Raw genomic sequence first — 14,414 nt, 5'->3', positions numbered from 1 at the left:
AAATCCGGGTATAGATAAAGACTTAAATAAGCATTTGGAATGATGTGATTTTTAAGTGATTAATATGAATTTGAGTGTTATTGTTATTACATTTTATTCATAACTTTTGATTCCTTAGAATTTGTTGATGATGTAAATTTAGATGACTTTGTTTTTGTTTTGCATTAATTATAACTTCTTATATTTTTTTTCTCTCCTATTTACAATTATTTTTTACCAGTTATGTTCTTGGTGTATTAAAATCATTAAACATATTATACTTTTGATATAATTATAACAATTAAGAAATATAGAAATATGATTGTTATCAATTCTACTATTTTTAGTTATTTTTGTAGATTCTGCAATTGTTTTTTATTGATTTAATTTTTCTAGTTGTTTGATTAAAATTATAACTTTGCCAAATTATTCTATGCTGATTAAGACTGTTAAATTTTGAAGCTCCTACTTAGTTTTGATAAAGTGAGAGTATTGGAAAATGAATATGAATAAAACTTTTCTTATAAGATTATGAAACAATGCAAGGCATAATGACTGAAAAATAATGACTTAACATCTTACAGTTAAGAGAAAAAACAATTTTATAACAATCAAAATAAAAAAAAGGAAAATAGTCTCATGAATTTTCTCAAATAAATTAGTTCAATGAAAAATGAGTATACCAAAGGGTTAAAAATAACAATAATTTTGAGTAAATTGATGGGATTCATCATAAAAATGTTTTTATGGTCTTAGGGATTTTTGAAATAAAAAAAATCAAAGACAGGTTACTAATAATATTAATATTCAAAAATGAGCCATAATGAATACATTTGAAGTAATGAATACATTTGAAGGTTCTTGTTGAATAAAGTTGAGATTTTCTCTGATAAACAAAAATAAAGACTTAAAGTATTGGTTATCAGAAGTTCTCAGATTTCAAATGGAACTGATTTCAACAAACAAATCTCAATATTCTCGATAAAAGTATCCATTTAAAACTTGAAAGTTCAATTTGATTTGATACCAGTATTACAAAAACTGATTTATTTTATTGTTTGCCAAAATAGTATCAAAGTTGATTGACGAATGATTCTAGGCATTTGCGCAATATATAGACTAAAGATTTTATTGACTATCGCGTTTTGGTTCTGGAAAACATTCAATCAATCCAACCAAAGTGTTTCCAACATAAACTAACAGTTTAAACTTCCACAGTCTTCAAGATGAATTAAGAGACAACATTTTTTGAATAAATTCACCCAATGTTTAATCTGTTTCGATTTCCAATTTGAAATTCTTTTTTGAAGATCCGTTGCAGTGGTTTAAGACCATTCCAATGGGTCGAGTATTTTGAAGCCAGTGTAGTGGGTCGGATATTTTAAGTCTATTCATGTGGGTCTTGTAGTTGGAGACCATTTATGTGGGTACCAACACTTCCCGTTCTAGAATCTTCTTCGTTTTCTTTTTCTCTTTAAAGCTGTTGTTAATTGTGTAATAATCGATTGAGATAGAGAACATCTTCTGTTGATTTGAACTAGCAATTGAATCAAAAAGTAGCAGATTGGTATATTACTGTTTGTTTTGAACCTTTTCTTTTTTGACATTTACTCTTTTATCATCCTTTTTACTTTGTGACGTGCTCATCTATTTGGATATGGACGACTTGGATTTATCATTAGAGCCTACTCTTAATCATATATTCGACAAGGACTCGACGTTGAAATGGATTTTTGTTGGTGGAAAAGGTGGTGTGGGTAAAACCACTTCTTCATGTTCTACTGCCATTCAATTAGCGTTATTGAATCCTGATAAGCAATACTTATTGATATCAACTGATCCTGCTCACAATCTTTCTGATGCCTTTGGTCAAAAATTTGACAAAGATGCAAGAAGAGTTGAAGGCTTGAATAATTTATCGTGTATGGAAATTGATCCAAATGCATTCATAGAAGATATGAAATCCTCCAATGCTTTACAAAATCAAACCAATGATCCTTCAAATCCATTTAGTGGCTTATCATCCATAATGAATGATATGAGCACTACGATTCCCGGTATTGATGAAGCATTATCATTTATGGAAGTTATGAAGCACATTCAAAAACAAGACGCCAATAAAGATGATAAAAGTGGTAGTAAAATTGATTATAATACAATAATTTTTGATACTGCACCAACCGGTCATACTTTAAGATTTTTACAGTTGCCAGCAACATTAGAAAAATTATTAGGCAAAGTAAACGATTTGTCTGACAGATTTGGGCCATTATTAAATAATTTTATGGGATCAGCAAATTTGAATCAAAATAAACAACAAGACATTTTCAAAAAATTAAAAGATATTCAAGTGACCGTCAGTGAAATTAATAAACAATTTGTCGACCCTGAATTAACAACATTTATTTGTGTTTGTATATCAGAATTTTTATCATTATATGAGACCGAAAGATTAGTTCAAGAATTAATAAGTTATAATATGGATGTTAATTCTATTATTGTTAATCAATTGTTATTTAGTGATGAAGCCAGTTGTAAAAGATGTTTATCAAGATGGAAAATGCAAAAAAAATATCTAAATGAAATGTATGATTTATATGAGGATTTCCATTTAATTAAAATGCCCTTATTGGGTAATGAAATTAGAGGTTTAGACAACTTGAAGAAATTTAGCCAATTTTTAATAAAACCTTATGATCCAAAAGAAGATGAGCATATTATTTTTGAATTAGAAAACAAAGATTAAATTAATTATAAAATTACATACATATCAGATAGGTATTAAATAAATATTACATTATTTACATTAGAAAAGAAAAGGAAAAAAAAAAAGTATATATATATTTATGTATAGTTAAATTAATCAGTTGATGGAATCTCTATTTCACTTAGAGATATCTTTAAACTTTCAATGTTTTCCTTGTAATATTGGATTGAGTCATGATCTTTAACCAAGTTATTATCAATTGAATATTGGTACATGTGAATTAGATTATTTGTAGCCATTTTTAAGATTGTAGCGGAGGTTGAGTCTGATCTTGAATGAACATAAGACTCATTTATAGCTTGTTGACACCATTTGATTGAAATATTGTAAAAATGTTTAGCCCATAGGATTTCTGATACGTATAGTTTTAATTTGGGCACATCATTAACATTTAAAATCAAGTCTTTTTGAAAGATATCAATCTTTGAAGAATCCTTTTTTTTAGGCAATTGTATGCCAAAGGAATTTTTATCTTTAATGAAATTTATATTAAGGTTGGTTTGATAGTCTGTTAATGATTTTAAATTTGATAAGAAGATTTTCAAAGCAATATCCAAGTTATTGTTATTATTTGAGGTGGATTTGGTATAAAAAACGGCCAATTCATTTGAATAATCTAGCAACTCTCTGGTTAAAAACAGATCAGGAAATTTGTTTATATAGAGATCTTCGACTGATATATTTTCATTATTATTATTTGAATTATTATTTTCATTATTATTTGAATTATCATTTAAATGAACCGATGGATCGAAGTCGATTAGGAGAGATTTATAAGTATTGGATTTATTTGGATCATTTAATTTTAAGATTTTAAGAGCGTTTAAATAGAGAAATTCAATTTGAGTTGATAATTGATTATTATTAGTAGTTGGAGAGGGGTCTTTTGCATTTAATTCAAAATTTAACATATTTGCTTTAATTATCAAAGCGTTTGCTAATAGATCAAAGGTGATTAAATTGGACAAGAACTTTTTTTTAATTTCTTTTTTTGATTTTATTGAAAAGTTATCGAGATTTATGTAATTTTGAGTATTTGATAAATCAATGGATAAATCGATTAGATTTTGAATCTTTTTAGGATCGTCGCCTATCAAGGATTTTAAGATGGCCAACCGTATTAATAGATCACAATAAACATGAATGAATTCCAAATTTTTTGATTGTAGTACATCTAAAGATAAAAAATAAGATATGTCATCGGATTCAATATCAAAGGGCAAGTTATTTGAATCATTAATTGCCCTTAAACAGGCTAAAAAGAATTCGTGAGCATACTGATTTTTTATATGGATCTTTGAGAAGAATAAACCAAGAATATATAGGGATCTAAAATATATGGAGAAACTGTTTTCGGTGGGCAAATAGTTGTATTGATTAAAATGGAACTTTAGTAGTTTGTAGGACATTATAACTAAAAAGATTGCACCAAAGTAAATAAATAAGATGACCTTTGAAAATTTCGCAGAGATTTGGATAAATTCTCTTAAATGTCTGTTTTTAACAACGATTTTTTGAATATTTCTCGATTGATTTAATTGGAAAATTTTGCTTTGATTTGGTTTTGACCAAGCAGTGTTTGCTATCTTGCTGATGCCAGGAAGAGAGCCTGTGCTCGCGATTCCAAAAGTCCTCAAGCTGTCAGCAACATTGTGATTGATAATGGTGTTGTAGTGGTTGGTCAATAGAGATCTCCTGCTGAGGGAAACGTTGTATTTGGAGCTCCAGCAAGAGAAAAGCGACAATGGAGCGACGTTGCAGCGCAGTGCCAAAGCAAAGTTTCGTCGACAGACAGCAAGCATCTTTTCCACAGCCAAAACACAGTCTTCTCTTGCTCCTGTTTCTTCTGCTGCTTCTGCTTCCTGTGCTTCTTTTCCGTTTTGCTGATTGTTGATCACGTGTAATGTTTTTGGTGACCAATCAAACACTTCTGTGGCTGACTAATATCCGTGGTGTGGAAGCGGTGCGGAATGATCTTGCAAGATGTACAGAAGACGGATCGGAATCAGATCGGAAACAACTATGAATCGTTTAACCGGGGTTTTTCACATGCAATTTGGTGCTGGCACCGCAACGACCCAACGAGCTCCCCGGCGGAAAAACAGCGAGCGCGACCGTCCCAAGATAGCAATTTTCCGATCTCCGCCATGATCATGTTCGACACGATGTTCTCAAAGCGCTCACGAAACGCTCACAAAGCACACACAAGGCACACGCAGCACTCACGCAGCGCTCACGCAGTTCTGTCGTTTCAACGAGGTTTTCTCGCTATTGTTAAACTTGTCTTCAATAGCAGAATGAAGCACAGTTTTTGTTGATATTTTCTAATTAGCTGTGATCTCTCTGGCAGTTTTGCAGGATATTTTCTCTGTTGACCTTTTTCTTCAGTGATATATATTTCTTTATTTGTCTGTGCTTTATATTTCTTGGACATCAGCTAATTAACTCTTTTTTTCTTTCTTGGATACCTATTTTTGTCTCCATTTGATTTCGAGCTGTATCTTCAGCCTATAACATTCCCCCAAAAGAAACACTTTCAACGAACGATAGATATAGAAGAAACTGTTCCAAACTGCGATTTGGCATTAACCACCAAAGCTGTTTCAAAATACACAAATTAATAAGTTATTTTCAAATTTAATTCTTCTGGAGTCGTTTTAAACACCAGAATACATAATTACTCTACTGGTTCAAATTTTAAAAAGAGAAAATGTCTTTAGAGCTTTCAACTTCCGTTTCTAATCATATCGATGAACATGAACTAACCAACCGGAATAATATTAATAATATGAATAGTAATAGTCATAATATTCATCCTCATAATATTCATCCTCATAATATTCATAGTCATAATAATAATCATAACGATAATCATAATAATAACAATAATAATAACAATAATGACAGTATTGATGATACATATAATGATGAGAGTGTGATCTCTAACACTTCGTCTTCCACAGATTTATCCTCATCAAATAACACTTCGGATAATATTGATTATGAAAAACTACAATATTTAATAAAAAGTCAAGATACATTTAGAAATTTGAATTTGAATCCAAATTTTTTCAATTACAACAACCATTTAAAAAAGGAGAAACCTGTTTTCATTAACAAAATTGACAAATATCAATTGATAATCAGTCTTTCATTAATATGCTCATTAATACTAATAAATTTTTTAATTCCCTCATTACATCAATATAGTAAAAATTTTCTTCATTTACAGTATTTACATCCAAATCCAGCATCCTCATCCTCATCATCATCCCCGTCATCATTGAATTCAAAGTATTTTTATGGTATTGGTATAAACGACAGTTATTTTGTGATATTTTGGATTATAAATCTAACATTGATCCGAATCATTATAATGGACATTATATTAAAACCAATTGCTTACTACTATTTCAAGATTCATAAAGATAAAAACTTGCAAAGGTTTTCCGAACAAGGGTGGTCATTGTTCTATTACTCTATATCATTTTCATCTGGGTTTTATTTGTATTACAATTCTGATTATTTCAACAAATTAGACAATTTGTACAACAGCTGGCCTAATGATAAGATTTCATTTCTGAATAAGATTTATTATTTGGTCAATGTGAGCAATTGGCTCCAACAGATTTTTGTTCTTAATATTGAGGAAAAGAGAAAGGACTATTTGCAAATGTTTTCGCACCATATTATAACGGTTTTATTGATAATTGGATCGTATTATTATTATTTTATGGAGATTGGAAATGTTATATTAGTGTTGATGGACATTGTGGATGTGATATTGTCATTAGCCAAAATGCAAAAGTACTGCGGATTCAATAAGATTTGCGATGTGACATTTATAATTTTTTTGATATCGTGGATTATATTGAGACACGGATTTTATAATGTATTGACGTACCATATATTTCACAACTACCACAGGTTGATGAAAGATACCGAGTGTACTTTTGATAGTGATAATAATAGTACCAATGATGTTGATCTACCAAGATGTTGGACGGATAATATTGTGAGATCGTTTGTTGCATTGTTAGTCGGATTACAGATTCTTACATGTATTTGGATGTATTTTATTTTAAGAGTTGCATATAAAGTTATAAAGGGAAAGGGAGCTGAAGATGTTCGAAGTGACACTGAAACTGAAGATGATGGTAAACATCAGCATCAGCATCAGCATCAGCATAAACATAAGCCCCAGCATCAACCTAGGGATAATGAGGGTATTGAAAATATTAATAAGAATTAATCAATTGATATTGAGTTTATTAATTGATATGAAATTAATTGATAAGAAATTGATTGATTGGTTTTTTTATTATTTTTGTTGTTATTTTTTTATCTTTTTGTTTTTTTTTAATTACTTGATTACTTGATTATCATTTTAAAAGATTAACATTTAATATTTAATAATTTTCTTTTTTTTTTATTATTATTCTTTTCATCATAATGTTATTAATGAATTCATTTGATTTTTCTTTTAAAAATTTGAATTTTAGCAATAAAAAAGAAAAAAACACAATACAAAAAAGAAAAAAAAAAAAGAAAAAAAAGATAAAAAAAGATAAAAAACAAAAAAACAGAAAACAGTTAGAAATTAATCAAGAGGAAATAATGATTTTATATCATTTTGAACATCTTTACATTTACTTTACTTTACTTTACTTTACTTTACTTTACTTTATTATTATTTATTTATTTATTTATTTATTTATTTATTTATTTATTTATTTTATCACTTACCTATTTTGTTACTTATTTATTATATTACTTATTTATTAAAGAAATTGCTAAGATTCAAATTAAACCAAACAATTTTAATTATATTTATATTTACATTTTCTATTTTCTAGTCTGCTTATGAGATTAAAATGATAATCAAATGTTAAAGTAGTGAATAAACAGTTGGGAAGTAATGGATTTAGAACATACAAAAGCGTAGAAAACGCAAGAAAACCAAGGCTAGTACGAGTATAAAAGGGCGTGATGGGCATAATGGACAGCGGACATAAATGAGGGTCGAAATGGCTTTTTCACAGAAAGCGCCGATTCAGCTGAGGCAGTCAAGCGATGTGTCAAAAATGTGTCAAAAATCAGAAAGAAGCTGAGCAGATAAGCGACACTCAAGAGCTATCATGGCTTTGGAACCGCAGTCGCGTAACAGCATTGCTCAGCTTCAGATCGAGCTCCAGCATCCACATCCACCTGTCTGCTGGTGTCACTTATCTCCTTAAGCTTCTCGCTCTTCTGCCCTGGCATCCTACCGTCATATGAGCTTACCCAATCCACACTTCGCTGACTCAGTGCTGACTCAGCTTTGCTTGGCCAATCAGCACGCGGCCATTCGCGCTGACACTGCCTAAGCGCATGTGCCGTCATCAGACCGGCTGCGCCCAGGCAGGGTCACGCAGACACCAGCGCTGTGGACTGCTTTGCGCACACTGATTGGCGGCCAGTGCTGGGGATTATAGCGCTAGGGCCGCGCCGGCGAGGACGCGCGCTCCCTTCGGCTTCGCTCCGTCGCGCGCTCCCATGGAAGGCCCACTTCTTGGATCAATGCTCTTCCACTTTCTGCCCGGTTTGGGCTGGGCTTCTCGTTATCTCGCCATGGCTCTATGTCTTTATGTTTCTATGCTTCCATTCTTTGTAACTTCACTACTTAAACAATTGCAATTCCTTCTGGCTCTGCTTTTCTCTGTCTTTTCTTTCTCACCCAATGCTGCTTTCGTTCACTCTTTCTGTCTCACCCGAATTTAAACTTTCTTAGACACAAAGGAATTGACATTTATTCTCTGTTTTCTTTTTTTTCCCACTTTCATTTCTTTCAAACTCTTTGGTCCCGATTTACTGCTTGTCTGCATTTAAGCAAAAAATGTCCAAAATATCTTCAGAAGAACTCGCAAAACACACGTCTGAAAAGGACTGTTGGTTGGCCATTCATGGAAAGGTCTACGACATGACAACTTTCTTGGAAGAGCATCCTGGTGGCTCCAAAATTCTTTTGAAATATGCCGGGAAGGATGCCACCAAACCCTTCGATCAAATACACTCCACTTCTATCATAGACTTCTTTGAAGATGACGACAACACAATGGGAACTTTCGATGCTCCTCCTCCATCAACCAAATCCGCTTCTCAAGATGACGAAGACGATGAAGACAACGAAGGAGACGGAGACGAAGAAGGAGATGATGAGGATGAAGAAGATGATGATGAGGATGCAGATGGAAAAGAAAAGTCCTCTGATTCCTCCAATACCGACAAAAATGTCGTTATCATGAGAAACAACGAACTCAAACCAACTCTAGACCAAATCTTCAGCTTGAATGACTTTGAATATGTCGCCAGATATTCAATGCCTGTTCCTGCCTGGGCCTATTACTCTTCAGGTGGTGACGACGAGATAACCTACCGTGAAAACCATCTTGCTTACCAGAGAATCTTCTTCAAACCAAGAATCCTCATAAACGTTCTCGACATCAACTTGTCAACCACTTTACTAGGCTCCAAGACCTCTGCACCATTCTACATTTCTGCCACTGCCTTAGCTAAGTTAGGCCACCCAGATGGTGAGAAATGCCTAACAAGAGCCTGCGGCAAAGAAAACATCATCCAAATGGTCTCAACAATGTCCTCCTACTCCTTCGAAGATATCATGAACACTTCCCTCCCCGACCAAGACCTATGGTTCCAACTATACGTCAACTCAAATCGTAAAATCTGCGAAAAAATCATTAAAAAAGTCGAAAAACTAGGCTACAAATCAATCTTCGTCACTGTTGATAACGCCCATCCCGGTAACAGAGAAAAGGACAAAAGAAACAAATCATTTGTCATCTCAAACTTATCCCTTCAATCAACCTCTCAGTCCTCAAACACAATGATCGACCCCAGATTATGCTGGGACGACATCAAATGGATCCAGTCAATCACAAAGTTGCCAATCGTAATCAAGGGTGTCGGTACCGTTGAAGACGCCGTAAAGGCGATCGACTACAACGTTCAGGGCATTGTTCTCTCAAACCATGGTGGCAGAGAATTGGAATTTGCTCGTCCTCCAATTGAAGTCCTAGCTGAACTAAACCCCATATTGAAACAGAAAAACCTAAAGGGCAAATTCGACGTCTATATCGATGGTGGTGTTAGAAGAGGCACTGATATAATAAAAGCTCTATGTCTCGGTGCTAAAGCTGTGGGTATTGGTAGATCCTTCCTATATGCCCTATCAACCTACGGTGATGATGGTGTAGAAAAAGCCATAAAAATTCTTAAAGATGAATTGCTAATGAATATGAGACTATTGGGTGTCACTAGTTTGGACCAGCTAAATGATAGATATATCGACATTAAGGGGTTGGAAAGTAGAAGCTTTGTGGGTTTCGACAATTTCATTGAAAGAATTTATGAACCAATGGCTCTACCAAAATACAAATCTAAATTATAGATTATATAATATACACTTTTTTCTTTTTTTCTAAATCAACATCTTTTCATTCATTGGTAAATTCATCTTCATTTTCTCTGTATCTTAATATAATTATAAGCATAATTATACGCTTTTGGTTTTGTTTATTATTTTCAAAATCAAAATCAAAATCAACGTCTTCGTTTTCCCTTTTTCTGTACTAACTCAAATCCATCATCATCAACAATTGGCCCTTCATTTTTATCTTTATTTATTGTCATTTCACCCAATTTACTGGCCAAACTACTTTTATTCTCCGCCATTACATTCTCTTCTGTTTCTTTTTCTTTTTCTTCTTCCTCTTCAACCTCAATACTCGAATCGTCATTAATAACAACATTCTTGTATTTCTTTTTACCTTCCTTTCTCTCTTCTTGTTTCTTTAACCATGTTTCATATAGTTTATCCACTACTTTATACTCCTTATTAACACAATCTCTATAAATATCAAGTATTCTGGCCGTAATTATCAATCCACTGTCATTTTCAATTTGATTCTCAAACTCATCAAACATAATATATAACAAGGTATCCTCAATCAAAATATTGTCAACTGCTTTCTCACGAAACAAATCAACCACCACTGCTGTTACCCAATCTCTCTTTTCCTCAGAATTTGGTCCTCCCCACTTATTTTCAACAGCAATATCCAATTCATTCCACGAATATATTATCATACTAACTCCCAATTCAAATTTTGCTTGCTGTTTTTCATCTGCAAATATCAACGAGTCCTGCTCTGTTGTTGCTTCAACATAGTCTGTTGGATCGATGTTTTTCACTTCAAGTGGCTTCAAAATAACCATTTTGTCTTTATATGTTTATATTTATATTTCTCTCACTCTATCTACTTCTTTATACTACTAAAATTTAATAGCATCAAAATGTCGCTCTGATTGATAAATTTTTCATCAGCCTCCAACCTAAATTCGCGCCACTGGTGTGGTACCGACAGAAATCTCCAAGCCGGATATTTTATTATAAAACACAACTATTTACAAACCAAAAGAAAAATAGTAACAAATAAAATAGAATATAATTATCTGCAACTTTACTTTTTTAAAATGTTTAAAATGCTATTCTTTGCGTTCATGATATCTTCGGGTTTTAAAACAATATCGTTTTCATCGCAGATTCTTTTGATTATTTTGCCACTCTCACGAACACTTGGTTGAATCAAAACACTAAATAGCTCGGTTTTGCTTAAACTACCATCTGGGTTTGTCTTGACCTTTTCGAAAGCTTTTTGTATTTCAATCATAGCATTTTGAAATTCCTGATTAGTTCGAGCCAATTCCATCAACCTTTGAATATTGTCTTGATATTGCAGCGTAACTCTTGAAGATGAAAATGGTCTAGCGGAGTAGTTGCTGTGGTTGATAAAAATCCTGCTGCTATTTCTCTGAACTAAGAACGAGGATCTTAACAAAAAAGACACTTGTTTCAAACAACGAAAGCTAGACATTTTCAATTTGAATCTCAATTACAACACTGCTATTGCTCTAACTCTGTTCTAGCACTTTGCAAAAAAAAAGAAAGAATAGAAGTAAAATCAAAATCTTACCAAATTTCATCTTATCCGTGCTTTTACCAGTTAATTTTCCAACCAATCAGCGTTCAGCTCTGGGCCTGTGTCAACGAACCCTCTCTGTTTACTACAAAACGAGAAACGAATACAATTAGATTCCTATAAAGAGTTCTTGTAGCAAATGCCATCGACTAGCTTGAAGACCTTCTTCATATCGTCTCTATCCACCAAAAACCACTCGGTGTGCAACTTATAATCCACATCATCAGCTCGCACTCCACAATTCTCGCAGTACAAATTCACTTTCCCATATTTCTCTCTTAGTGTATCATGGATTAACAGTTCAATCTTGTATAAATTCTTTGGACAATAATACCCTTTCAACTGATTATTGTAGCTTTTGAATTTCAATAAATTGATAAAATTATTATAATTCATTCGGTCTGGGTCATTACTAAGATTTGCCTTTGAATCTCCCAAATTTAATAACTTTAAACCACTATTAATGAATTTAACAGAAGTCTCAAACAATAAAGGCTCAACAATAATTAAATCGCATTTGCACTGGGTTTCCCATTGCTTGATTCTTTTTTGCACAGACTGCGTAGTTAATCCAATTTTTAATAAAATGTGGTTTTTAGGATCAAAGCTTTCCCATTTCTTGTTGCTAATAAATTCACTATTAGCGCGCCTATTATTATTAGAACTGTTCTCAATCTGAACCCAGTCCTTTTTTGATGGATTTGGTGATAGTAAATGCTTTAAAGTGTAAACATAAATAAACCCTTCATTTTCAACGTTTATTGTATCCGTATTATTCTCCATGTAGTTACTTGGCTTATTTGATAGCTTTATATTATACACTTTATCATATTGTTTTTTTGTTTTTTTAACGCCATTTCCACTGGAGACTTTAGTTGTTGTTGTGGTGGTGGTTGGGCTTGCGGCAACTTGATTTTTCTTATTTTTAGAGCTGAATTCTAAATTCTGAATATTGTGAACAAACGAATTCTTAGAAGGTTTATATGATTTGCCATCAGTTTTATCTGTTTTTTTATTTGAGCTAGAAGCAGTTGACACTTTGGCTGAGCCGGGAGCTATCTTTACTTCTTGATCTTGATCTTGATGATAATGACAATAGTTCCCTTCAAAGACTTGTTTCTTGCATCTTGTATTTTGCTTAGTGACCCCATGGCATTGGACAGACATCTTAAAATTGAATATATATATTTTACTCCCACTCAAACCTGTGAAGTCCAACTCTCCAAAAATACGCTACAATGGAATAGAAAATCGATAATGAATAGTCCAGTGTTGTCAGAACTTCTCAAAGTCTAAATATAAACAAGCCCAAACTTACCACTCAATTGGTATGCTCAACACCAAAAATTACCAGCAAAAAGATAGGCTCAACAGAACTCTGTGGACTCAGCTCGAAAAACTTATTGCTCCAAGAACAAATATACTATTTGGCAGGTGTTGCTCCAGCACAAATCGTTTCAAAAAAGCTCACTATTCAAGAATAAACACAACATCGTCAAAACTATCAAAGAGCGTTTTGACATGGACTAAATCCAAAATCTAGAATCTGGCACGACCTCGAATTTCCTTTTCGGGAAGATGGGTGTTTTAAAGATGGATAGTTTTTGAGTTTTTTTTATCAAACAATTGCTTCATTGGTTGAATTGCCTTGCCATAAAATAGAATTCATTTAATTATAACAAATTTGATTTGAAATTTCATAAACTATTAAACATATTTGAAAAAAAAGAAAATAAACTAAAAGTAAAACTTTTAATAAAATAAATAAGTAGTGTTAAATAAGAAATAAATTAAAAAATTATTTCGTGAAAGGTTAAGTCACAGTTAAAAATACAATCAAAAATTGAAAGGCTTTAAAATAAAATAAAACTGAAGTCCAATAAAGCTTCACGTTTTTTAAAAGTAAAGAGTTGTTTTTTAGGATTAAAGAAAAATGATAAATTAAATCATTTCGAAGAAAAATTAATCATTTCAAATAAAAATTAAGTAAGAAAAGATAATAAAAGTAACAACATAGTGCTGAACTTGATTGATAAATTGTTAGCACCATTAGTTGCTTGAATAATAGTGTAATCTGTAGTTTCATGACTATCAGCAATACTCTTTGAAGGTTTTGGTTCATCAGTGTGAACACTTTCATCAGTTGTACTAGAAAAAATTTCAATTATAGTTCCACTCGATTTAGCACCAGCTTCTACAGTAGAACTAGAAGGTTTCTCTTCTGGTTTTTCTTCTGGTTTTTCTTCTGGTTTTTCTTCTGGTTTTTCTTCTGGTTTCTCTTCTGGTTTTCCTTCTGGTTTTTCTTCTGGTTTCTCTTCTGGTTTTTCTTCTGGTTTTTCTACACCATTATAGTTACCATTATTGTTTCCGTTATAATTACCATTTTCGCTTCCGGTATTGTAATTACCATTGCCATTACCATTGTTATTACCATTACCATTGTAACTGCTGTCATTAATTATGGTATAACCATTATCAACGTTGTCACTATAGTTATTGTTTACATTATTATTATTATTGTTGTTGTAATTACCGTTGTTGTTACCATTGTTGTTTCCATTATTGTCACCAGTGTTTCCATTACCATTACCATTACCATTGTTGTTTCCATTACCGCCAGCATTGTAGCT

General features: G+C 32.4%; 10 protein-coding genes across 10 annotated transcripts; 5 read left to right on the top strand and 5 right to left on the bottom strand.

The window, feature by feature from the left end:
• Positions 1-1,392: 1,392 nt before the first annotated feature.
• Positions 1,393-2,964, top strand: GET3 (guanine nucleotide exchange factor GET3; the record flags this gene model as incomplete). The annotated part of the gene is made up of 1 exon (XM_020193642.1): positions 1,393-2,964. A coding segment is annotated over exon 1 (922 nt), but the record flags the coding sequence as incomplete, so codon positions are not given.
• ASCRUDRAFT_107983 (uncharacterized protein) lies at positions 2,782-4,579 on the bottom strand. The gene has a single exon (XM_020188702.1). The coding sequence runs from the start codon at positions 4,546-4,548 to the stop codon at positions 2,839-2,841; it is 1,710 nt and encodes a 569-aa protein (XP_020046217.1). The 5' UTR covers positions 4,549-4,579; the 3' UTR covers positions 2,782-2,838.
• Positions 4,580-4,716: 137 nt separating this feature from the next.
• Positions 4,717-4,942, top strand: ASCRUDRAFT_76839 (uncharacterized protein). The gene has a single exon (XM_020193641.1). The coding sequence runs from the start codon at positions 4,730-4,732 to the stop codon at positions 4,895-4,897; it is 168 nt and encodes a 55-aa protein (XP_020046216.1). The 5' UTR covers positions 4,717-4,729; the 3' UTR covers positions 4,898-4,942.
• Positions 4,943-5,059: 117 nt separating this feature from the next.
• On the top strand, positions 5,060-7,099 carry ASCRUDRAFT_76838 (LAG1-domain-containing protein). The gene has a single exon (XM_020193640.1). The coding sequence runs from the start codon at positions 5,457-5,459 to the stop codon at positions 6,996-6,998; it is 1,542 nt and encodes a 513-aa protein (XP_020046215.1). The 5' UTR covers positions 5,060-5,456; the 3' UTR covers positions 6,999-7,099.
• ASCRUDRAFT_107980 (uncharacterized protein) lies at positions 7,099-7,707 on the top strand. Its single transcript, XM_020188701.1, has one exon. The coding sequence runs from the start codon at positions 7,199-7,201 to the stop codon at positions 7,529-7,531; it is 333 nt and encodes a 110-aa protein (XP_020046214.1). The 5' UTR covers positions 7,099-7,198; the 3' UTR covers positions 7,532-7,707.
• A 914-nt stretch (positions 7,708-8,621) lies between these two features.
• On the top strand, positions 8,622-10,193 carry ASCRUDRAFT_36853 (FMN-dependent alpha-hydroxy acid dehydrogenase; the record flags this gene model as incomplete). Its single annotated transcript, XM_020190716.1, has 1 exon — positions 8,622-10,193. The coding sequence occupies one exon, from the start codon at positions 8,622-8,624 to the stop codon at positions 10,191-10,193; it is 1,572 nt and encodes a 523-aa protein (XP_020046213.1).
• A 152-nt stretch (positions 10,194-10,345) lies between these two features.
• On the bottom strand, positions 10,346-11,020 carry TSR2 (Tsr2p; the record flags this gene model as incomplete). Its single annotated transcript, XM_020194660.1, has 2 exons — positions 10,346-10,419; positions 10,450-11,020. 2 exons carry the CDS (start codon positions 11,018-11,020, stop codon positions 10,346-10,348), a joined length of 645 nt encoding a protein of 214 aa, XP_020046212.1.
• A 245-nt stretch (positions 11,021-11,265) lies between these two features.
• ASCRUDRAFT_71390 (uncharacterized protein) lies at positions 11,266-11,679 on the bottom strand (the record flags this gene model as incomplete). The annotated part of the gene is made up of 1 exon (XM_020191928.1): positions 11,266-11,679. One exon carries the CDS (start codon positions 11,677-11,679, stop codon positions 11,266-11,268), a length of 414 nt encoding a protein of 137 aa, XP_020046211.1.
• A 222-nt stretch (positions 11,680-11,901) lies between these two features.
• On the bottom strand, positions 11,902-12,951 carry ASCRUDRAFT_71389 (uncharacterized protein; the record flags this gene model as incomplete). Its single annotated transcript, XM_020191926.1, has 1 exon — positions 11,902-12,951. The coding sequence occupies one exon, from the start codon at positions 12,949-12,951 to the stop codon at positions 11,902-11,904; it is 1,050 nt and encodes a 349-aa protein (XP_020046210.1).
• An 815-nt stretch (positions 12,952-13,766) lies between these two features.
• Positions 13,767-14,270, bottom strand: ASCRUDRAFT_9104 (uncharacterized protein; the record flags this gene model as incomplete). Its single annotated transcript, XM_020195068.1, has 1 exon — positions 13,767-14,270. A coding segment is annotated over one exon (504 nt), but the record flags the coding sequence as incomplete, so codon positions are not given.
• Between the last annotated feature and the right edge of the window lie 144 nt (positions 14,271-14,414).

The sequence above is a fragment of the Ascoidea rubescens genome, assembly GCF_001661345.1.
Source record: "Ascoidea rubescens DSM 1968 unplaced genomic scaffold ASCRUscaffold_10, whole genome shotgun sequence".
In the NCBI taxonomy this organism is placed as follows: Eukaryota; Fungi; Ascomycota; class Saccharomycetes; order Ascoideales; family Ascoideaceae; genus Ascoidea; species Ascoidea rubescens.
The sequence above is the reverse complement of the archived record's forward strand: the minus strand, read 5'-3'. Positions and strand labels throughout refer to the sequence as shown.